Here is a 26,599-nt window from a genome sequence, read left to right as displayed (position 1 = left end):
TGTCTTCATTGTCTATCCTATAATACCTCTTTAACACGTTCACTGCCAACTACTAGTATACTCGTAATTGGCAGCGAAGTTTGCATGGTTGGTATATGAGCCTCACAAGCCAACTACGAATGTACTCGTATGTTTATTATCAACCTCATACTGATTCGTACTTCCCTTGAAGAAGGGAAAGTGCTTGGCATGCAGTAACAAACTATGCCCAAGGAGCATGGCAGCAAACGTGTTAATAACTTATATGCATATATAATGCCCCCCCCCCCCCCCCTTTCTTATTCTCCTTTCAGCTAGTTTTTGAAGCCCACAGTCCTCTAGTCTATTCTCATAGGGAGCATTACATACATGTATCACAATCTTCATCAATCATATCTGGATCCTCTCTGGCACTTCTTCATCCCCTTGAAGTCTTGATGACCAAATTTGTGTTTTAGCAGCCTGGAAGTGTCTTATTAAAGCCTAACAAAAGGGAACAGTAACCTCCCTATTCTTGCTTGTCTTTGTGTTCTTCAGTAACCACATAATCTGACTATTTCAGCCACTTTTGCAGTATTTCCTCTAAGCTTCAACTCACTGTTTGCAATCAGTCTTAAGTCCTTGGCTGATGAATTTCTTGTAGTTCAGTTCCATCAATATAATATACATCTTGTGATCTCTTCATCTCAAATTGCATTGCCTTACACTTGGCCATGCTAAATTGGTAGCCATATACTTTTGCTGACTCTACCAGTCTATTTAAGTCATTCTGCAGCATTTATGTATTATCTTCATTGACTATAACTCTTCCCATCTTTTCATCATCATCAGCAAACAACCAAATATTTTCCTTTAATCATTGGTGTACAAGTTAACACGTTCGCTGCCAACTATGATTATACTCGTAGTTGGTATATGAGCCTCACAAGCCAACTACGAATATACTCGTATGTCAATTACTGACCTCCTATGCCAAGCATGAGTTAACCTGTAGTATAAGCACATTAATTTGGACCCTTGGCTTGTGAATAAAGCAGAGAACACGTCTGGGGGCTTGGTAGAAGGAAAATAATTTCAGCAAAAGTATAGTATATTATAAGAGGTATTGTTGCATAAACTGTGTATTTATTAATGCAAATAAAACAATTTTTTGAAGTTTTTTCAACATTTTAATATACACATATTTATATACGAAATGTATAATGCACAAATAACAGAAAACAAGTTAATTTTATCTTCAGAATCGGAACCAAATAATTCATTGCATTCGTCATCGCTCATATTAGCGTAAGCTTCTAATTTTTCATCAGTAAGCTTTCTTTTACTGGCCATGGCGTAATTGAAGGTTTTTCGTTTAGATAATTTTAAATAACTGTAAGACTTGACACAATAAACCTTACTGCACTGAATGCTGAATGGCACTGACTCTGATCTCAAGTTACACAGTCATCAGCACATGTAAGACATAGGTGGGGGTGATATGAGATTACTCGTAGTTGGCATATGAAACAAAATTCTGTCTGATAAGCCAGCTACGAGATAACTAGTACTGATCTTGTAGAAGTGAAAGTGCTTGGCATGTGGTAACAAATTATGCCAGAGGAGCATGGCAGTGAACGTGTTAAACAACAGGGGACCAAGTACTGAATCCTGTTGTACACTATTAGTTTCCTTCTTTCTACTGGGCTCAACTTCTCCCTTGTGCCACTCTTTAATATTTTCATCAACCATCCTCTTATCCAAATCACCAGTTTCATGTCCATTGTCCTTTTCCAGTTTATGCAACAGAGCCCTATGTAGAATTCTCTTGAATGCTTTTATAGAGTCCAGTATTATCACTGAGTAACCATTTCTTATATCCAACTCACTTGTCACTTTATAAAAAGTAAGCAGATTAATAAGTCGAGATCTACCCTTTACAAAAGCATGTTGCTCCCATAAAGTATTATATTCTTGTCCATCCCATCCTGAATTCTGTCTTCTATACCAACTTCTTCAGTACCATAACCACTACTCCTAAGATACAGATTGGCCTATAATTTGCAACTTCTGTCTTTGATGAGGGTATGTGTGAATTACCCAGCAATCCTTATAAAATTTAGATTGGACTGATATGCCATCTAATCCAATGGCCACATTCACATTGAGGTTCTGTGATATCAGAAACACCTCCAATTCACCCACCCCATTCTTACATCAGTCATTGTTACATCCGGTGCTGGATTAGTTCCTTCTTGATGGTTACATGCTTTCAAAATGATAACACAAATATTTCATTTTCTATTGTCTCCTTCCTACCATGAGCACTCTTAAAATCATTTTTTCATAGATCTTCTTTTTACTTGTCACAGAACTCTCTGGGAAATTATCTAGTTCTTCTCATAATTAGCTTTGGCTTTTCTTATCATGCTGTTCACCCTTCCTGCCCATGCCTTGTGCTGCTCATGGCCTGTGCTCCACAATTAATTCATTTTCTTGAGCTTTTGTTTAATGATTTCAATCATCCAACTGATTTATCCTCCTGACTCTGGGTATACAGTCAGATACTGTTTTCTTAAAAAAATTATTGTTGGAAAGAGAATGAAACAACCAAACCTTAAGACATGAATTATGAAATCTAAAAAAAAAAAAAAAACTGATTTTGCTTTAAAATAAAAAAATATAAAATAAAATAAAAATTAGTGTTCTAATTCATGTTTCAAATAAATGTTACATTGTATTATTTTATTATTATTTGTATTTTAATTTTCTTATTATTCTCATTTTACTTTTGTTTTCTATTTTCAGTAAGAATTCAACCAAAAGATGTTGTTTCCCTTTGGATGTACTTCAGCGTCATCTCCCATGTGAACATCTCCAGCAGTTACATTCAGATATCAAAAACAAATTTTCTAGTATTATTCAACATTTTTTTAAAAGAATTTCTACATTTCCTGATTTTTATTTTTATTCACCTGCTGCTCAAGATATTGAACAGGTAAACATATTTATTTATTATTTGTTTCACATCCATGAAAGGTTATTAGTAAAACTACAGCACATTTGTGCCGTGAGTGAGCTAAGGATTTTTTTTATCAATTTTATATATTTTTTTTTGAAATTTTTTATTTATTTTTACGTAGTCTAGAAACACTGCTCTCGAGACACTTTTGAATTTACTTCTGGCCTCCAGTAAGCAGGCTCAGTACATGGTCTTCTGCTGTCTGACTTTTACATCTGTAACTTTTTTGAAATGCAATTAGCTTATTAGTAAAACAGATAACACCATTTATCCCAAAATTATATTTGAAATATATTGAAACTTATGTGTGATAATTATCATGTGATTCCATATTTCATCTTTTACTTTAGTTACAGTAACCTAAAATAAACCGAAGTCTATAACTAAATATTAGTAATGATTTCGTTTCGAATTTCCTGAAGTCAATCCACATTAAGCATTTTTTTTTTTTTTTAAACATATATGGAGATTAAAGTCCTATGGAAAACGAAATTTAATAGCTTTACAGCTTTATTACAAATATCCTTTTATCAATATTTATCCACAAACTGATCCAAGTAGGTGTCACACATTTTTCAAAACACAGCTAAAGATTTCAGGTTATGTATAAAAATATATTATCAGATAACACATCTTATATGAATGAAAAGTAACTGTTTATATTTTTCACAAAACCAAAATACATTTAAAGAATAGCAATCGCACTTTACAGTTCTTATTCTATGTTTCTGGCCACAGCTGCTTTTACTCTTCTGTTCTTAAGTTATTACCTTTTCATATGAACATTAGTTGTGTTTGGGTCATTTGCATATTCTATGATGGCATTCTGAAAGAAATGCCATCATAGAATATGCAAATTTTTTTGTTAAATTTTTATATATTGAAATATATTTTTTACAGTTCCAGTTCAGTTAGAAAGAATCATCGTCGTCGTCAAATTCCTGACATTTGCCCTCAAGGGGTGTACAGGATATGATAGTACTACATGAAAAATTTACATCATTACTAACTTCCTATCTACAATTTTCTTCCAAATCAATCTATTACCTATTAAGGCTTCAACATTGTCAGGTCTTATATTTCTATCTTCTAAGGCACTTTTTGCTGTATCATTCCACCTATATCTTGGTCTTCCTCTGGGTCTTTTTTCTGGCAAAGAACACTTGTTTTGCTAATCTTTCCTCACCCATTCTGTGACCATACCACCTGAGATTAGCTCTGCTAACACATTCCTGGATGCTAACAATGTCAAGTTCTTTCCTAATATCCTTGTTTTTAATATGATATTGCCATATTGATGCCATCTGTTCACACCCCTAATCTTTCTCAGGACTCTCATATATGCAGTCTCTAGTCCTTAGTCAAATGTTTTACTTCTAACCCAGCTTTCAGATCCATAAGTTAAAACTGGTTTGAACACTGTCTTGCATACAGCTAATTTAGTATTTTGACTAATTTCTCTCTTATTCCATGTAAATTTATTCAGTTGACTTTCTACCATACCAGCTTTGTGGATCCTGTTGTTTAGTTGTTTAGTCAGAAAGAATTTGAATTTATAAACCCAGAAATTTTTAATGGAAGTCAAATTGAATGTATATTTGTCACAGTTTTTGCATAATACAAACAGGATTTGTGTAATACATCTGAACTTACATGTAGATATTTTATATGCTTTCATTGTATTAAATGGATTATATCTAGGGTAACTTTATAGTATATTAAATATCTTCACTTGTTGCTTTCTCAGTGGTCATTTATTATTCCAAATTTTTATATTAGTAATGCTTCAGAGGTTTCTGAAGTTAGTAAACTCATTAGATAACTGTGTATAAGGATATTTACTAAGAAAGAAGAAATCTCTTAATATATATATATTGTAAAATAGAGTTGAATGACTTAAACTGAGAGTTAGGTAAAAGAAGGGGATTTAATAGTAAAACATGACTAGTTGCGGCTTATAACAGCCTTCATTAGGTGACATTATAAAAGAAAAGAAAAAATACTAAATGCTGAAGGTTAAAAAACTATGAACAACATAGAGAGTCTCTATACATAATTAGCATGGAAACGTTGTAGTTGTATTTAAAGCTGTTCTTTCTTTTGTTGCGTTGTTGGGAGAGTGCGTGCTTGCAGCATCACATGAACACCAGTACATGATTACAGCTGAATGACTATCTGGGAGGTTGTAGCTCAAGTTATTATTTAGATGTTCAGGGTTGAGGATGATTTCTCTATATTCTACGATTTTTCTCTCTAATTCATCATGGCAACGAAAGATGTTGGTAGATCTGTCCCAGCGGACTGTATGACTTGGGTTTTCATCATTAGGATCAGCCGAGAAAAGGATATGGCTTGATAAGGCACTGGCTCATTGTCTCTTGTAAGCAATGTCCCTCATGTGTTTCTCCATACATAATTCAATAGATTCAATATATATATATATATATATATATATATTTTTTTTTTCCCCCAAATAGCTGGAGGCTATGGGCCTTAGAAAACACTTTGTGAGGAAGGCTGTTCCAAAGAAGAGATCAGATGGGATAGCAGAGAAGCAGGTTCGGTGGATTATCTGTTGTTTATAAACATGTCTTAGGCAGCTGCATTTTGTATTTGTTGTTCTAAATATAGTGGAACGGCAGGGGTGACATACTTCTAGTATATTTCTCTGCTGTTCCATTAAATACATCAAATAGATAAAATAATACATGCACTCCCCCATCCCTCCTACAACTAACACACAGTATCAAAACAACTATTCCAATATATTATTAAATAATAATATATTATTATACTATTCCATATATTAAGGACACAGTAGGAAGCATAGCTAAAGTTTTTCCAAATAGGATCTCCATGCCAGTTTATGGAGATCCTATTTGGATCTCCATAAACCACTCATGCAGCTAGCTACCTTCACCTGCTTTCTTAAAAATCAATTTCATCCTCCTGCACATCCTGGGTATGAATTTCCTTGTGCCTGCGGTTTGGCGTACTTTGGACACACTGGTAGATCTGTTAACGTTCATCTCGAAGAACACAAAAATTACATCCGTGATCATCTTTATGGTAATTCGGGACTAGCAGACCATTCTCTGGATACTCCTTCACATAGGATTAAAATGGAAGAAGGCATCAGTTTTACACACAAGTTGTTATAGGTGTGAAAGTATATTTTTAGAATTGGCATCTGCTATGAAGCACTTGCCCCACTTCAAAAAGCATGGTTACATTACTTTGCCAAAGATCTGGGAGACAGTCTTTATGAGACCAGATAACCTGACTTCTCCAAATTAATGTTATGGTTAACTGGCCCACAGAGAGTGTGCCTTATTAAGACATTAGTTAGATCATTAGTTGTGTATGATTTACAAATTGTTTCTAATGTTTTAGTGTTTTATGTGGTTTCCACCCACTAAAGGCTTGTGTGTAAACCTGTGCTGTGAATGGGTTAAAAATTTTTTCCCATTTTTTTAAATTGATTTATATATATATATATATTTTTATTTATTTATTTATTTATTTATTATTATTATTTATTTTATTTTATTTTTATTTATTTATTTTGACATGGTCCAGAAATCCTGGAGACCAATGATCTAACTTTTTTTTTTTTTTTTTTCAAATCTCTTCAAACCTCCAATGAGTAAGGCAAGAGTTTCATACTGCACAATGAAATTCATCCTCAGCACAGTCAAACACATCCATGTCCATAGCAGGATTCTAACCCACAACCTGTTGGTTGGAGAGTGGATATGCTAACCACTTGGCCAGCCAAGCTGGTAGTGCTTGTATGCTTGTCACCATTATAATTTGTACACTGATGATGCTAGGTAGAAAATCATCAAAATATTAATAAGTTCAATGAACTAATTTATTTTTTCATCTCTTGGTGTTGTTTACACCATAAAGCACTAATATTAAGAGGAAAACAGATGTGAGGAAAAGTTTATGTAGAAATGTTGTAGGTGAGTTTTTGAATAATGCTATATGGGATGACTTCTGTTCTAGTCATCCCAAGTTGCAGGATCTGATCAGGGATTTGGATTTCTACTTATTACACAGAATTAATATTGATTCCTATTTAGTTTTTTTTTTGTGAGTGGATAATCTTAGTTGATTCTCTGAAATGACAATACAGAGAAATTTTTCTCTAAATAATCTTATTTAACATTTATTATCTTTATGATTTGCATCACTGCAAATTTCATAACTATATCCAATCTAATCCATCTGTGCTTTGCTTAAGTGCAGTAGGCTTTTGTTTCACTGAGAAGAAACTTTCTTGGCACATCATTTTGGTGAATCAAGCAAAGTTAGTTCCTTGTTACGGGTATATTGTCATATGGGTATTCATCTGCTGCATGGAATCCAAAGACTTATCATATTGTCTTATAATGCCAGCCTGGTTAGCGCATCTGCTCTCCAGCCAAAAGGCTGTGGATTTGAATCCCACCGTGGGCATGGATGTTTGTGATTGCTTGTGTGAAAATACTAGTGGTGGTGGTCGGCGGTAGATGGTGTAGATGTAGATGATGAAAGTAGTTGGTGGATTGCTGTAGACAGAAAGTTGTGGAGTGGGTGTCCTCCCTCGATGAGTCTTGGACTCCCTGGAGGTGTCATATAATAATAATAAAATTCATTTAGAACTTAGATGTTTCTACTCCTCTCTGTCCCCCTCTTTCTGCCTGTCAACTAAGCTTTGTAACTCATGCACCTTCAGTGTCCTCATGGGGATGATATTCCATAGATAACTCACCATTTTGGCCTGTCACATCTGAACCTATCCTACATTTCCAAAACAGCCATACCTGTGCACAGTAGCTAAGAAATGACTATAGTATCAAAGCCTTATAATTGTGTGAGGATAATGACCTTTCTATCTCTACTTGTTTTTCAACATTCACCTGGTCCATTAAGCAGTTTTATTCACTTTTCAACTCTGTTTACCATTACCTCCAAATTCTTAGCCTCATTAATTTCATTTATTCTATTTCTATCAAAGTAATACCTAGCTCATTATCTTTTTCATCCTAGAGCGCATAAGCTTTACTTTGCCGTATTAATCTCATAACTATTTTCATTGCCCTCACTCATATCTATTTAAATCATCCTGCAGGATCTCTTCATCACCTTTAGTAACTATTGCTTTGTCCTCTCCAGTTGTATGTCATCAAAAAACAACTACATATTGTCCCCCAAATCATTCTTTAAACATACATATTAAACAGCACTGGTCCAGTAGTAAACTAATGAAATACACTACTGGTTGCTCATTCTTCTGGATTCATCTCTTCAATATACTAATCTGTGATGTTTGTCTGTCAACTATCTTCTTTTTCTACTCTTCAGAAAGCCCTCCCCCATAAAGTAACTTATTTCTATCCACCCATACCTGAATTCCCTTAACTTTTTCAGTATATTAACCACCACTCCTAAAGGACTGATTGGTCCACAATTTGCTCTTTCCATTTTTTTTGGAGCCTCTTTTATATAACAAACTTCTCTTGACCTCTTTCCAATCTCTCAGCACTTTGTGATTGCTGAGGCTTAAACATCTTGGTTAAAGGGAACCACTAATTCTCTTGGAAGTTCTCATAACACATGCCAATATAAGATGACAATATCCATATTGCAATCAATACAAATATATCAAATATGCCTATATTCTTAAGGAGCACCCCTCCTCTTCTTGTGATTAAATATTAAAACATAAATGATAAATATTTAACTGTATGTTAAAGTGATAACATGAATGATGTTTTTTGACATAGCTTGAGAAAGATTTTCGTGTTTTGTTGATTTTAAAATTTTTGGAACATAATTTTGGTAGAATAACATTGGTAGATATAAACTCATAACCCAAACTCTTGAAAGGATGGTACTTTACAAGAGGAAACAAATTTACAAGAATAATAATTTACAAGAGGAATTTAAAAGCTTAAATTAGATTAAAAAACATGAAATTTTTTTTACCAGAAGGGAATACAATAAAGATAAAAAATATATGGAAAGTTTTTTTAAGCGTAGAAACCCTTACACTCCAACATACTGACATAATGGTCAGCTTTGACGTCTCCTCCTTATTCACAAATGTCCCACTCAAGGAAACTTTAGAGCTAATCCAAGCTAAATTTTCTTCCAATATCTCAGTCCTATTTCAGTTCACAATGAACTCAGGCTATTCGTTTGGAAGGGAAAATTCTACAAACAAATAGAGGGAACAGCCATGGATTCACCACTCTCCTCACCCTTGGTCAATTTCTTTATGGAGTCCTTTGAAGAAAAAGCCTTAGCATCTGCCCCACAAAAACCAACCATATGGCTTCGCTACGTTGATGATGTGTTTGCTATTTGGCCACATGGCTTTGATACACTCCTCTCCTTCTTAACACTTAAACAACCACCACCCCAGAATCAAGTTCACCCTTGAAAAAGAGGAAAACAACAGCCTCCCTTTCCTAGACACATTAGTCAACTGCCATCCTGATGGAACCTTGATTTTCTCAGTTTATAGGAAACCCACCCATACAGGCAGGTACATTCACCAACAATTCCCCCCCCACACACACACACAACAATATGGAGCGGTGAAAACACTATACAACAGGGCTAAGCTAATCTGTTCTAACGACATGGCCCTAAACAGTGAACTAAATCACATCCTCAACACTTTCTCAGCCAATGGCTATCCCTCCCAAAAAAATCCAAAAAATATTGAAACCTACAACCCCCCCCCTCCACAACAAGGATTACTCTAAATCCATCACCATTCCCTACATCTGAGGCACCTCAGAAAAAATTACCAAAATCTTAAAAAAACATCACTTGACCTCCTGTTACAGACCATACAGAAAATTGGCATCTCTTATCCACTCCACTAAAGACCAACCACTTCCCCTAGACCTACCTGGCATATACCAGGTCACTTGCAGCTGTAAACTGTCTTACTTTGGCCAAACAGGCAGGACAGCGAATATCAGAATTTCTGAACACAAGGACTACATCCATTTTCACAAGTACAGCCATTCTGGTCTTGCAGACCATGCTTTGGATACACGCCACAGAATACGGTGGAAGAAAGCTACAGTAATACACCATATCAAATACAAATTTGAAAGACTATTTATGGAATCAGCCTCAGCCCTAAGAAACTCTCCAAACCTCAACAAGTTTGGTTGTATGAGACTGCCCCAAATTTGGAAGGCTTGCATCAACAGACCTTCAGCCCAACGGCCAAGAACACCTACTTAGTCTGCTATGGGGCACCATCAGGACTTTTAGGAGAACAATCACTTCTTTCACAGTTACTGTGTTGTAGTGCCTACGTGCACATGCCTTTTTTGTAAGTTCATTTTGAAGATGGCAATGTGACGTTGCCAAAATATCGGAAATATTTATTAAAGTGTAATTTAATTTATATTCGTATCTATGTTGTCAATTCCTTAAGTGATTTAGTAATGCATAACCAACGTATATAAGCCTGTCTATGAGAATTATTTGAATACAGCGGAACTTCCAATACTCTGAGATCACGTAGGGGCAATGGATGTTTATGGAATTGCTGTCACATCTTATGACTATAATTTCATAATGGTTTCATTATGTTACACAGTATATATTCCTCTTTTTGTTAAAAAAAAAATTTCCATATATTTTTATGTTTATTATATTCCCTTCTAGTAAAAAAAAATGTCCATGTTTTTTTAATCTAGCTTAAATTCTTTTTGTAATTTATTATCCTTTAAGAGTATGGGTTATTAGTTTATATCTACCAACATTGCTTTACCAAAATTATGTCCCAAAATTTTAAAATCAACAAAACATAATCAAAGATCTTTCCCAAGGTATGTCTAAAAACATCTTTCATATTATCACTTTTTTAATATATTGCTAAAATATATATCATTTATGTTTTAATATTTAATCACCGGAATACCAGGGGGTGCTTCTTAAGAATATAGGCAAATGTACTGTATTATACTGATTTGCATTTTAGAGAAGATGCTATCTTTCTGAAAATGTTTCAGAAAGATTGCATCCCATATTGAGATTTTGTAATATCCTAGGTTTCATCAGTTCATTCAAAACAGTTCCTGTGACATCTGTCATTGCCACTATTTCCACCTGGATGATATGCTCCCCCTCCATAAAGCAATCACCCAATAATTCAACTATCTTTTCTGCTTCTGCTACCTTTCAACCATCAGCATTCATTAAATCTTTCATAAAAAAATCATTATTCCTTTTATTCACCACATAAAGAATTCTTTCGATTTCTTAGCTAATTTCCTCTCATAAGAGAGGAAATTAGCTAAGAAATGCATAAGCTTTACTTTGTTGTATTAATCTCATAACTATTTTCATTGCCCTCACTCATATCTATTTAAATCATCCTGCAGGATGATTTAAATGAAAGCACAGGCAGGAAGAATGACTATCGTTGTTAAGTAAGGCAAAATCATTATCTATTTAAATCAAAATCATAATCATTATTCTCACTCATATCTATTTAAATCATCCTGTAGGATGATTTAAATTTAAAAATATTATAGTAGTAAGACATACGTTGGTTAGACATAACTGGTAATTAATTTACGGAATTAACAATGCATATAAAGTATATTAATTAAAGATAACTTTAATGAATCACTTCTATATTTCGGCAATGTCACATTGCCATCTTCAGGAACATAAAGATATGGTATGTGCACTAAGGAACTAACAAAGCAAATGAGGAAGAAAGTAAGAAACTAATTTTGTTCCTAAAGTCCTAATGGTGCCCTCTTGCGGGCTAATTTGGTAGTCTTGGCAGTTGGGCTGAAGTTCTCATAATGAAAGTCTCCCAAATTTGGGGCAGTTTCATGCACCCAAATTTGTTGAGGTTAGGAACGTTTTTTAGAGCTGCTGAAGATTCTTTGAATAATCTTTCGTATTTAAACTTGCTGCGATGGATTATTTTTGTTTTCTTCCAACGAATTTTATGGTGGGTATCTAAGGCATGGTCTGCCAGCCCAGAGCAGCTGTACTGGTGAAACCGGATGTAGTCTTGGTGTTCTGAAATCCTGATATTTGTTGTTCTGCCTGTTTGGCCAAAGTAGGACAATTTGCAGCTGCAAGGGACCTGGTATACACCAGGTAGGTCTAGGGGAAGTGGTTGGTCTTTGGTAGAGCGGATAAGGGATGCCAACTTTTTATATGGTCTGTAACAGGAAGTAAGGTCATATTTTTTGAGGATATTAGTTATTTTTTCAGAGGTGCCCTGGATGTTTCTATGTTTTGAAAACTACTTCCTGTTACAGACCATATAAAAAGTTGGCATCCCTTATCCGCTCTACCAAAGACCAACCACTTCCCCTAGACCTACCTGGTGTATACCAGGTCCCTTGCAGCTGCAAATTGTCCTACTTTGGCCAAACAGGCAGAACAACAAATATCAGGATTTCAGAACACCAAGACTACATCCGGTTTCACCAGTACAGCCGCTCTGGGCTGGCAGACCATGCCTTAGATACCCACCATAAAATTCTTTGGAAGAAGACAAAAATAATCCATCGCAGCAAGTTTAAATACGAAAGATTATTCAAAGAATCTTCAGCAGCTCTAAAAAACGTTCCTAACCTCAACAAATTTGGGTACATGAAACTGCCCCAAATTTGGGAGACTTTCATTATGAGAACTTCAGCCCAACGGCCAAGACTACCAAATTAGCCCGCAAGAGGGCACCATTAGGACTTTAGGAACAAAATTAGTGTCTTAATTTCTGCCTCATTTGCTTTGTTAGTTCCTGTAGTGCACATACCATATCTTTATGTTCCTGAAGATGACAATGTGACATTGCCGAAATATAGAAGTGATTCATTAAAGTTATCTTTAATTAATATACTTTATATGCGTTGTTAATTCCGTAAATTAATTACCAGTTATTTAAAAATATTATTTTAAATTTAAATTTAAAAATCATCCTGTAGGATAATGATTATGATTTTGATTTAAATAGATAATGATTTTGCCTTACTTAACAACGATAGTCATCCTTCCTGCCTGTGCTTTACACTTTTTATTAGCTTGCTGATTCTCTTTCTGTTCACATGTCTTTCACAATGTTTTCTTTCTTTCATTTTTGCAGCTCTTGCATAATGTGGCTACTCATGAATTTAACTTCATATGACTTATTACTTGGGGATAAATCATTTGGATGAGGTAAGCACTAGTAGACTGTATACCATGAGTGTGTGCAGTCTGCTAGTGCTGTCTTCAAAACATCTCTTGATCATTTTCCATGTACTACTATCTTTCCTTTGCAATTTCTTAAGCCATGGGACTGTTCTATGCAGTTTGTTAAGTTTGTCATGATCACTAGGTGCAGAAATACATAGAACTGGGAATTCCACATGTATATCAACCTCTCAGGTAATGACTGCATGATTATTTTTCCAATTAAGAGGTAATATGGCTAACTTTGGTTAGCCATATATGTGAAAGTATATAAGCTATATAGATGTGTGTGTGTGTGTGTGTGTGTGTGAGAGAGAGAGAGAGAGGATGTGTTTTATTTTTTGACTCTCACCCTCCAAAGGTTGTAAACCTACAGCACATTAGGCAATGAAATTCATTATCCACTTAAAAACATTACAAACATCCATGCTCATAGCACAATTCGAACACACAACCTATTGGTTGGGGCAGGTATGCTAAACCACTCTGCCATGCAGGATGGCTATATAAATTTATAATAAAAATATATATTAGTTATATATATGCAACAAATTGTAGTTTATCTTTTCAGAAAACAAGTAAGGCTAAACACTTGGTATTAATGAAGTCTTAATTCTGCAATGCATGTTCATAGTTTAACCCTGCAGTACTTTGGATCTAAGCTATTTCAGCAGTCACCAGCAATGGGAAATGTCTACACAGCAAAGATGATATAGCATTATCTAACATAAGAACAGAAGTCAAGTTCCATTATCAATATGATGTGCTGAATTTCTGTATGAATTTTTCCTTGCATCTGTTTTTTGTTTTCCTGTTACTTTGAAAAAAACCACTAGTTTGATGTTGGAATTTGATTTTTGCATGAAATGACAAATGCCAGTCACTATTAATTAATTCTAATTGCTGTGTAGCTGCATGATCAAAATGACTATCAAACTTTATCACTCTTTGAGTAATGCATTATTCACTTTTACAGAAATTAAAATTTTTAGCATTTGATGACAACAGATTACTTTTTTTAATGCGGAGTTTTTTAAGCATCAAAATAAATTACTCTCCATCTCCTAACTTGAATTTTTCCAGTTTATGTAGCTAACTCATTTTTTCTGCAGCTGCTTATGTTATAAATAGGTGTCCCCTTCCTAGTGATGGGTCATTTTCAACTGTGTTTTCTCTTACTGTTGGACGACAGAAATGAAAACCAGTTTCAGTTATAACTTCATCTTATTTTTATTTTATGATAGCTGCATTCACTCTACTTGTCAGAAATATTTTTAAGTTGTCACCATTGAAGTTTGTGATTCATATGATCATTCAAAATTCTGTTTTAATTTAAAGATACTTATCTTTTCTTGTAGTTCAGTTGCAAACTTCTCTATAGTAATAAGAATTCTGATACTGATTGTGTTTATCGAATATTATATTCTTTGCTTGCAGTTTTCTCAGTAAACATATAATGATAAGCTTTAAAGCAGAATTTTACCAATCATATGGAACAAACATCAGGTAAGGTAATGAACATAGATATTCTTTGAAGTCTAGAGTTATACACAGTCTAACATAGTAACACCATTCACTATCACAACAGTTTACCAGTTTACATAATTTGTATTATTGGCATAGTTTTCTTTCAGTCAGTTTGGCCACTAAAAGGTCCACTTGAAATCGCAACTGAAATGGTTGACAGATTTTAATAGAGATTCTTAATAAAAAATCTCATTGTATTTTGCAACAAAGATGGTTATTATTAATTTCAGCCTTTTACCAGAACACATAAGACCATTGTTTGGGTAATGGCATGAACTCAGCCAGTTACCCAAATCCACATTTATACCTGAATATAAATATAACTACTACCAAATGTGTTCATGGTCAGTTTTATGTTTGGACTGGGAAAGTCAGACCTGACAACAAAGTCTGAGACCAACTAACCTAGCACTGGGGGAGGGGGGGGGGGGATGGACAGCAGGTGAACTATATATATACTGACTAATCACTGGTAATTAGTCAGTATATATAGTGGCCAAGCTCATGCAGATACCATGATATTCACCATCCACGTAGAATTGGTTTATATATCATTATTCATCTTCTTGCTTTCATTTATTCATTTGCACTTTTTTTTTATTATTAATTTTTTCCTATACACATTTATAAACGATACATAAAAATACCAATTGTTTTGTTATGCTGTGATGTTATGTTGAACACCCTGACACTATTCTATTAGATGATCACTATATATACAAATGAACCTATCCTCCAGCGATTAAAACTGTCTAATTCTGTCTTAAAAGTTACATAAATTTGCAGATTTTGTAATCTATTGGTAAAGGCCATCATTATCAATTTCCTGATATGTACCTGCAAGGGATGTTTAGGCTACCACTATGACAACACCATAATTAAGTTTACTTTATTATTAACCTCCTATTCACAATTTCCTCCAAGTCATCCTATTAATTCTCAGCACTCTGATATTGTTATATCTAATATTTCTTGCTTCTAAGGCACTGCTCACTGAATCAAACCACCTAGACCTTGTAGGTCTCTTTTCTACCATCTTGGCATAAAACATGTTTTGCTAACCTTTTATCATCCACTCTATCTACATACACATTCTTGAATGCTTACAATGCCAAGTTGCTTTCTAGTATCTTCATTTTTTTAATGCGATTCTGCCATTGATGTCATCTGTTCACTAACCTAATTTTTCTCAGAATACCTCATATCTGTGATCTCTAGTCTTTGATTGAGTGCTTGATTTCTAACCCACCTCTCAGATCCACAACTTAAAACTGGTTTGAACACTGTCTTGTATACTGTTAGTTTGGTGTTTTGGTTAATTTCTCTTATTCCATATAAATTAATTCACCTGGCTATCTACCATACTTGCTTTTCTTATTCTGTTGTCAATTTCCAGATTTAACTTGCATCACCACTAAAAATGTGCCTAAATAGCTGATATATTTTACTTGTTCTATAGGCTTTGCATTCAGAATGCAATTGAAGTTTTCTATGCTGCTGCCTATTTTCATAGGTTTAGTCTTTTTATTGTTGATTTTCATGCCAAATTTGTTATGGCTGTTATTCAGTTTAGGTAAAGAATCCTGGAGATTTGCACTAGATGTGTTTAGGAGTACACCATCTGCATAAAGCAAAGAGCTAAGTTTGACATCTCCAATTCTAATTCTACTCCAATTCCACTTTGTTTCATAATGTGACCCATATAGATGATGAATAAGAGTAGAGATAAGGTGCATCCTTATCTTACACCTGACTTTACATCAAACCATCTGCTTGCATTCCCTTCAATTCTAACTCTGACTTAAGAGTTAAAAATAAGCTATCGCTATGTATAATTTACCCCATGTTTTGAAAACTTTTTCTCTGGGTACTGGCATATGTCTTTTGCAGATTTACAAAACTAAAGTACAGATCCTTGTCACGTTCTCATGATTTCTCAACTATTTATTGTAAAGTGAACATCTGATCTTGACAACCTCTTTTTGCCTGAATCCAACCTGTGCTTTTCCAAGTTTTTCGTCCACAATCTTTGTCAACTTCTTTTCGAGTACGCTTGCATAAATCTTATCTGGAACGCATAGTAGAGAAATTTCTCTGTAATTCTCACATTCAGCTTTATTTCCTCTTTTTATTTTTATTTTATTTATTTTTAATAGATGGGAACTATTAGAGCTGTACTTTTATCATGTGGATTTCAACCTTCTGACCAAGCCCTCTGAATTATGCAGTTTAGCTCCTGCAAAACTTTTATAAGACCATACTTAAGCATTTCTGGTCGTATATCATCTACTCATCAGGTTTTTCTTGGCTTTTTCTACCTCAAGTATTGATATGCCCCTCTTTGCATTCCTCTTGAAAATGCTCTAGCATGGTTCTGTCACTGCTTGATTCGATTAATAGTCTTTCAAAGTAATTACTCCAGACAACTAGGATATCTTTATCTTCAGTTTTTATGTTACCTTTATCACCTTTGATTCCTTTTACAGTACTCTTTCCTCCCTTTTTAAGCTTCCTGAATAGCCACCAGAACATTTTGCCACCTTCCTGATATTTATTTTCTATATTCTTATCAAAATCTTCCTATGACTTTTGTTTAGCTATTTTTACACACAGCTTAGCTTAGCTCTCTTACATTTTTCTCAGTATTCTTTTAGGACATCTGTCGACTTATTTGCTAGGAACATTTGGCATGCTTTCTTCTTTTCCAGGACTGCTACTTTAACTTCTTATATCCACAGTGGTGGTCTTATTTTTCTATCCTTTCAGAAAACTTCACCACATACCTCCCTAGCTGAATCAGTCAATGTCTTCTTTAGAGTTTGCCACTGAGACTCCAAGGTTTGGTTCTTGTTTTCAATTTGTTTTAATTTTTTCTTCAATGATGTTTGTATAGTCAAGTCTACAATTTACCTGTAAAAGCTGCTCAACTTTAATTCTTATTAAAATTTTTTACATACTATTCATTTCAGTGTAATATCTATTTTTATCCTGCTTAGCAATAAGTAATGGTCACTTCCAATTTCGAATCCTCTGTGCACTCTTGTATCTTGTACGGGCTGAAGATGTCACTGAGGCTTTTCTTATTTTTGGGGTCTTCTATCCATATGAACTTGTGCATATCTTTATGTTGGAATGCCAACATGGCGTTCCTTAGAAGAACCTTCTGTGGGACCATAGGTCAAATAAGTTTCACTGTCCATTTCTCTATTTTGAAGTGTGCCTACATCACACTACTAGAAACTGCTTTCAAATCAAGATGTATCTTCATGTTTGGGGTTGAATTCTATGACTATTCCTTCCTTTCCTTGATTATTACTGCCTGAATATAACATCCTATACTGATTATTTATAAGATCTGACCTCTTTTTGTCTTCTTTGTGTAAGTAATGCCATTTATGTCTGTGTGGTGCTTTTCCAATCTTATGCAAGCTCGATTTCCTTTCCAATAATACTCCTTATATTGATGATTCCTTTTTTCAATTCTTCTGATGTTGGGTTTATTCTTCTTTTTTCCAAATGTTAAGTTGGAGCTTATTCCAGTAGCTGACTTCTCACTGTTCATGCTGGTTCCCTGATGAAAACAGCTTGCATGAAATCTGATCGTGTTGTACAATCATATGCAGTTTGGTCAGCTAAGTTCCAAATTGCCAACCCATCCTTGTTTGTTCAATACCTAGTAGACCTAAGTACACCATGTGAAGGTGAGAATTGGACATTAGGTCAGAACCCCAGTTTGTTCTGCACATTCCTGAAAGGTGATGTGGAGGACTCTACCCATTTATTTGGCTTTGACCCTTGAGCAACCCCATTGGTAAAGGCCATCAAATATAATTTCTCTGCTAATACTAAATAATGAAATTTGTATATTGGTTTTAGAATCACTTAAGGGTCAAAGCTAGGTAACTGGGAGAAGACCTCTTCCCTGATGTTATTGAAACAAAGAAGATATGATCTTCCCTGGTGTTAGCTGACTACTCACTGCACTGTTCATGCTGGCATTCAACTGACAGGTGCTTCTGATGTACTCTTCAATCCTTACCTTCTTGTGATGCACTCCATTAGTGTGTGCTTACTTGGATACTGAAAACAAACAAGGATGAACTGAAAGTTTTGGGTTTAGTCAACCAAATTGTACTCTGCATTGGCTTAAACCAAAAGACAATGATATAAAAAGATGAAATTTCATGCAGGCTGGGGCATTGCCCCCACTGTTTTCATCAGAGTACCAGGATGAATGAAAAAAAAAAAAAGTCTGGTACTAGAACAAACTCAAACATGAAATCAGCAGAATTATAGGCAGGCACCATAAACACAAAGTCTCAATGAGAAAGTAGTGGAAATGGTAGAAAGAATAAGAGAAGTACAACTTCAACATAATTGGTGTTACTGAAACAAAGAAGACCATGACAAATGATATTCTTCTAAACAATAACCATTAGATGCTATATTCAGGCAATGATGAACAAGTTAAAGGAGTAGCAGTAGTCTTTGACATGAAACTGTAAGATAATCTACTTGAATGGCAGGCAGTATTGAGTAGAGAGATGTAGGCAAATATCAAAATGGAAAATTGGATGATATTTTGTTTATATGGTTTGACAAGAGATTCTACTGAGAAAGAAGTGGATGAATTTTTTAAGTCATTAGAGAAGCCAGCATATATTAAAAGGTAAAGCTGGTTCTTGTTGGAGGCCTAAACAACAGAGTAAGAAATGAATACCAGACATGTTGGTAAAATCTTGGGAAAATTTCAAAATGGTAAGAACTAGTTGGATTTTTTTTTCAGGACACAGCTTAGTCATCACTCTGTTCAAACAAAAAGACTTGCATAAATTTACATGGAGTGAAGATACAAGGAATAAGAAAAATTCCATTAAATGGGTTATTGTGAGTAGCTATATTATATCTTCATACTGAGTCAGGACATAAGGGTATACAGAGGATGTGAAATAGGAAGGGAACACCATTTAGATTCGAACAAGATAAAATTGAATATCATATCAGTGGAGGAGGAGATATATATATAAGAAACTTAAAACTTCTGTATGCTAGTTCTAACCAACTTTTCCAGCCTTTCTTTGCACCACCTTTGTATAATAGGATTACAATACGTTCCTGCCACTCCTGTGGAATCTTCCCTGTTCTGAGACAGATTATATAACCTGGTGAAAGGAATAGCTAGTTCACCTGAACACTGTTTTTAGTATCTATGCTGATATCCCTCAGTCATTGCCTAATTCATATTCAGTTTATGCAACAGCTCTAGTTTCTGAATTTCTTCATCCTGTGAAGAGGAAGCATTGAGCTCAATGTTGTATTCACTGAGTTGATAGCTTTTAGCAAAATGAGCATTCTTTAGTTGAACAATCTCTTCTGCATATGTCACCCACATTCATTTGAGTTATTCTTTCTTTTACTTGCAACATAATGTTAGAATTCTTTTGAGTTTACTTTACCAGTCTCTTTTCATACTCAAACTTTGCTTTCCATGCAATAGTTGTAACTTATGGCCGGCACTTTATAATTTTCTTAACTGACATCATCCTTATGTACACAGTATTCCTTCCACATCAGCTTCTTCTTACACATTTCTTGCTGAACAAGATTACACTCCATCTCACTACTTTTTATTCTTCAAGCATTTAAAAAATAAATCATTTACTTTTTAAATGCTTCCTCTGCACTGTCGATATCCTTCCCATCCAACAGTCATAATTCTTGCTTTGTAGTTTAATAGAACTTCTTTTGACTGCAATATTCATACACTTACTCACTTCCCAAGTGAGTACTGCATGATCACTGTTACCAATTAAAGGCAGAATAGTTAAATCTTGAGGTAAAACCTTCTGGCAATATAATCATATCTAATACTCTTCTCAAGTTCCCTCTGTCACGTGCTGGTTCAATATCTTTCAACAGCTCAATAAGTTCAGTTTCCTTCTTGTCATCAGATTTCTCTGCTTCCTCTAATCAGTGTTCAGATAATTGGTCTCTTATTATGATTACTTGTTTTGCACCCATCATCTTTTTTCGGTAATGCATTTCTTCGTCACTTACAACTGGTCTACTAGGTCTGTAACAATACTTTACTAATTATTTGATTTTCTTGTTAGGCTCTACCTTACACCAGATGGCTTTAAACTGACTGCCACATGTTAAAGTGTTACTAGTATGCAATCATGGTCTCATCTCTAACTGTATTCAAATCATCCAGTATTATTAGTAGCAGCCCCTCCCCCCCTCTCATATTATGTCTATCCTTCCTAAAAATACCATACTCTTTACATTCGATACTAGTTAGTATGTCTGCTTCCGATAACCAGGTTTCACTAATGCCTACAATCTGCATTCTGAACGTATTCACCAAGGAAACACTCTCTTATCCCTTTGTTTACATACATAAGTTATCTGCTTTTTTTTTTTTTTTGTATAATCTTCTCTTAGTCTGTGTAATAAAGTTGGACAACTTGCAGATATCTGTTCTTATTTACTGTCTTACTTATATGGACATCCTTGCACATGCTTAATAAATCCAAACTGAAGTAACACAAAAATCGTTCTCTCCTCAATCATTTCCATGATAATGCATATTCCTCTCATTAACACAGTTACATAATATTGTACTTCTTACACACAGATTCTTACCATTCCTCCCACTGTAATCTAGTATCTCTGAGTGTGTAGATCTAATACCTGTTAATAATTTCTCGACTCCTGATACCAAGCACAGTTAAGTGTAGGCCATCCCTATTATACAAATACAATCTTCCTTCAAACTCATTCCCCCATATCCAAAAACTTGCATCCATTCCTTCTGCACAGCCTATGCATTGAATTGTTTGCCATCATAGTCCTTCTTTGTAATTCATTTCCATCATATTTAGGCAATATACTAATGATTTTTACTTTCTCACTCTTTACTCTTGCTTCTTCCAACAACCTTTTCATATCCTCTCTCTCATACTGAATTTATCGCTAGTTAAGTCATTGATACCCACCAGAATTTTGGCCACTTTTGGTTTCTTTTCTGTTTTTCAATTACTTGTGCCATATTTTTAATTTTTGCTCCAAGAAAACTTGAAGTTATAACCCAGTCATCAATGGCATGTTTTATGATAGTGATGATACCAAAGAATATCCTTTTTTTTTTAACAATCAACTTTACTTACCTGATTCCAGGCTTTGTTGTTTCAGTATTACATTTTGCTGCTTAATTTTCTTGTCCTCCCTATGTTCCTTGAAAGACCTACTTGAATTTCTGTAATTCTTGCATATGTCTAATAATCTATTTTAACCTTCCTGTTTTTGGAGGTTAAATCATTTTCAGTATCCTCATGTTTGTCCTATCAAAGAAAGTTTTCTTATTCTTTGCTATTTTCTTGTTAGTGTTCCATTTCTTGTTTTTGGAGCTGGTTTACATTTCATGCTACCTCTTACATCATGAGAGATGGTGTAAAACGATATAATCTCTATCACTATCATCTCTGCATTTTCACCTCCCTTTATTGCTTTCACCTCACACTTGTATCATTCCTCCCAATAAGCTGTGGAATATCTGTATTAAAGTTCAGATATCCCATAAATTAAAAATATAAAAATGAATTGTGAAATAAATTCATTTAGATTAAATATCAGAGCTTAATTTTGTATTGAACAGTTTCTTGCTATTTATCAAGACAAAGATTGTTTCCACAATATGTTGTCAGTTATGAGGGAATAGAAAGTTACTACTATAATTCTTATAAAACATTATAAAAATGATTAAATGCATTTACCTTGGAGCATAACAGTTTGTGAAATGAATTGTTATAATTTTCACTAATTTCACTATGAAATTCTAATTACATAAACTGTCCTTCACTATGAAGAAAGAACTTTGTCATTTTGAGCTCAGCATAAAAGCAGTCTTGGTGGCACACAATGGTGGACCTGAGAAGAAGTTGCTTTGTTGTATTTCCAAGCATGCATGCATGGAAGCAAAAAAAGTGTTATCAAATGTTGCTAAACACTCGGCTTGGAAAGTTGGAAAGGAAAATAGCAAGAGAAAAATTTGTGAAGTTTGTCTTCAATATATGAAAACTGAACAGAAATTAAAAGAAGAGTTAGAAATGAAAGACTGAGAGGATATCCTTTAAAAGAGAGATAAGTGAAGTTTTTGTAGTCATTATTCCACATAGGATTTATTTCAGTTAAAGCTGAAAGGAATGTTATTGATTTCCAGTTTATATAGAAATGGGTCGATTAAGTTTGTCACTTAGGAGTCTCAGTCTTACCAAGACCTAGAAATCAATTCTAATTAAGCTAATTGATTTTAACAGTTGATGCAGTTTTTTCTTCTGAACTTTCATATAGAAGGCAAAGTTATTTTGAAGAATAAAACAGTTGTAAGGTTTTCAGTAGTTTATTTATTGGAGCTTGCTGTGATTTTCATATAGAAAGTGCCTTGGATCATGACAATAGCGTTTTCTTCAGTGTTTTGTGATTTTAAGATGTAAGAAGAATTTGAATGACTCATTACTGTTGTATATAGAGAACAGTTTATATGCTAGTCTTTCTCCTTGTGGGAACTGAAGAAGGAATAAAAGTTTCTGTAGGAAGCAAAAAACTGAAATTCTGGACATATGTTGTTCATATGGAATAACTGTTAGTTTATGAAAATTGAAGAGAAGCTGTGTAGTTAAAGTGTTTCTTTTATGCTATTTAGAGTTGTGATGTGAAGAAAATACTGGTGAATGCATAGTTAAGTAATTGATTTGTTGTCATCATCAAATTCCTGATATGCACCCTCAAGGGGTATACAGGATATGATAATATTACATGAAAAATTTACATCATTACCAACTTCCTATTTACAATTTTCCTCCAAGTCGAGACTACCTGTTTACCTGTCAAGACTCTGACCTTATCAGATCTTATATTTATATCTTCTAAAGCACTTTTTACTGTATCAATCCACCTATATCTTGGTCTTCCTCTGGGTCTTTTTTTCCTGGCAAAGAACACATGTTTTTGCTAATCTTTCCTTTCCCATTCTGTTTAAGTGCTAATACATTCCTGGATGCTAACAATGTTAAGTTTTTTCCTAATATCTTCATTTTTAATATGAAATTGTCACTGATGCCATCTGTTCATGCCCCTAATCTTTCTCAGGACTCTCATATCTGTGATCTCTAGTCTTTCATCAAGTGTTTTATTTCTAACCCAGCTCTCAGATCCTTAAGTTAAAATTGGTTTGAACACTGTCTTGTATACCATACCAGGTTTATTGATTCTGTTGTCTATTTCCATATTTAATTTACCATTTTCACTAAAAATCATGCCTAAATAGCTGAAATGTTTTACTTGTTCTATAGGTTCACCATTCACAATGCAGTTGATATTTTCAATGCTTCTGCCTATATTCATTGTCTTTGTTTTGCTATTGCTGACCTTCATACCAAATCTATTACAACAGTTATTCAATTTAGTCATGGAATCTTGCAGACTTGTACTGGATTTATTTACAGGTGCTTAAGAGTCAAAGCTGTATAACTAAGAGGAGACCTCCACATAGCATTTAAAGAAATGTGGAGAACTGACCAAGGCTTCTGACCTAATGTCCAATCCTCATCTTCTTGTGGTGCACCCTATTAGGTATTATTATTATTATTATTATTATTATTATTGTTGTTGTTGTTCCGGGAAACTCCAAGGAGTCGACAGACTCATCGAGGGAGGCCCTAACATCATGTCTGGAACAACTATTCAACATTCACACAGTATCTATCATATCTTGCCTTGAACTCATTCACGGTCGTAGCACCCACAACAGACTCTGGAAGCTTATTCCACTCATTCACCACTCTCCAAGTAAAAAACCTAGCTCTAACACCCTTGTCAACCACGCTCTTGCCCAGCTTCCATGCATGGCCCCTAGTCCTCCCACCACCAGTCATATTTTCAAAAATATCTTCTGGATCAATCTTATAATAACCCTTCAGTAATTTGAATGTCTCAATCATATCACCCCTCCTTCGCCTATCGTCCAATTTCTGCAACCCACAAATCCTCAACCTATTCTCATAAGGTTCATTCCACAGACCTGCTATCATCTTGGTCACTCGTCTCTGGACCGTCTCCACTTCCTCCCCATCACGAAGAAACCCTGGTGCCCATAACTGGGCACAGAAGTCCAGATGGGGTCTTATCAAGGCTCGATACAGAGGAACAACAACTTGCTTCTCTCTGCACGTTAAAGTATTTTTCATAAGCCAAGTGATTTGGTGAGCTGTTTTAGTTACTTTTGCAATGTGCCCCCTAAACTTCAACTCCCTATCCACCAGCACTCCCAAATCCCTGGCCTCATCAATCTCCTGGAGTACGGTTCCACCTATGCGATATACTGCTGCTATTCTTTTCACCCCAAAGTGCATAACCTTACACTTTGCCACATTAAACTGACATCCATTTTTCCTAGCCCAGTCCTCCAAACTATCCAAATCATCCTGTAAAATTTTGACATCCTGTGCACTCACAATTGCTCTACCCAACTTTGCATCATCAGCAAACAAGTGAACACTTCCTCTCAGATCCTTTCCAATATCATTGATGAACAAATTGAAAAGCAGTGGTCCAAGAACAGAGCCCTGCGGCACTCCACTAGTCACAAGACGTCTTTTTGACTCCACTCCTGAATAAACCACTCTCTGGTATCTCTCCTTCAACCACCCTCCTATCCATCTCACCAACCCTATATCTATCCCCATCTGCTCCAGTTTACTGATTAGGGTTCCTTGTGGTATCTTGTCAAAGGCCTTGGCAAGTTCCAGTAGTATCACTGTAAACCCATTACCCCTATCCAGTTCAGCTGTCACTGTGTTATAAAACGTGAGCAAGTTACTGAGGCATGATCTACCCTTCACAAAACCATGTTGTCCCCCATACAATATCCCATTTTCATCTATCCAATCCTGTATTCTTTTCTTGACTAATTTCTCTAAGACCTTGACAATGATTCCTGATATGCTAATCGGTCAATTTACAACAGCGGTCTTGGAACCAATATTCTACCTGGATACTGAACCAATATTCAGTATCTACCTGGATACTGAATGAATGAGGATGGGCTGGCAATTTGGGATTTAGATGACTAAATTGTATTCTTATTGACTTAAACCAAAATATAAAATGATTTTAATTGATTTGTTGTTGTATATATCTGCATTCGTTTTTAAATATATATGCAACACAAATCAGTTACTTAACTATACATTAACTTGAATTTCGGTTATCAGGTGTGTGAAGACTCATGTCATAATCGTTTTAATGAGTCAATGGGTTAATTTAAAGGATTAAGATGTTTATGCAAGATCCTGCAATATGAATTTGCATGCAATGTTAATTTGGAGTTTAGTTTTAGTTTTTCTTTTTGTTTTGAAATTACGAGTTAAATCATTTGGACTGTGAGGAGTAAGTAAAAAACTACATTCCCCCCCCCCCCCCCCCCCACACACACACATGCATACAATGCACTCCTTACACCCCCAAATTATCAGATCTCCATACATGCATTCTTGAACAGCCTCATTTCTCATTGGCATTCTTTGCTGTTTTGCTTCCATTCTCTGTCTTCTTTCTTTCAAACTTTCTGCCCTTCCTCTTATCTCTATTTCTTGCTCCCACACTCTCACAACTTTCTCCAGTTCTCTCTCTTTCCCTGTCTCTCCCATTCTTTTGCCATCTTCTCTCTTTTGCTCTCACCTACTCTCATTCTCTTTGTGCTTGCTAGCTTATAATTTCTTAATATTTTCATTCACCACTCTCCTCAACTCGGTCTTTGTGCCTTCCATTTCCTTTCTGAGCAGTTCTGTTTCTTTCTCCATGCATTGTACTTTA

General features: G+C 34.9%; 1 protein-coding gene across 1 annotated transcript in view; it reads left to right on the top strand.

The window, feature by feature from the left end:
• The window catches only part of LOC150108543 (KICSTOR complex protein SZT2-like), a 1,022,772-nt gene that overhangs the window by 369,942 nt on the left and 626,231 nt on the right, over nucleotides 1-26,599 (top strand). The window contains exon 25 of the mRNA XM_090390485.1: nucleotides 2,767-2,956. Coding sequence (XP_090246611.1) covers nucleotides 2,767-2,956 — 190 coding nt within the window. The remainder of the gene's footprint in view (nucleotides 1-2,766; nucleotides 2,957-26,599) is intronic.

Source organism: Typopeltis vanoorti, chromosome 3 (genome assembly GCF_054136105.1).
Source record: "Typopeltis vanoorti isolate ZY-2024b chromosome 3, IOZ_Tvanoo_1.0, whole genome shotgun sequence".
Lineage (NCBI taxonomy): Eukaryota > Metazoa > Arthropoda > Arachnida > Uropygi > Thelyphonidae > Typopeltis > Typopeltis vanoorti.
The sequence above is the reverse complement of the archived record's forward strand: the minus strand, read 5'-3'. Positions and strand labels throughout refer to the sequence as shown.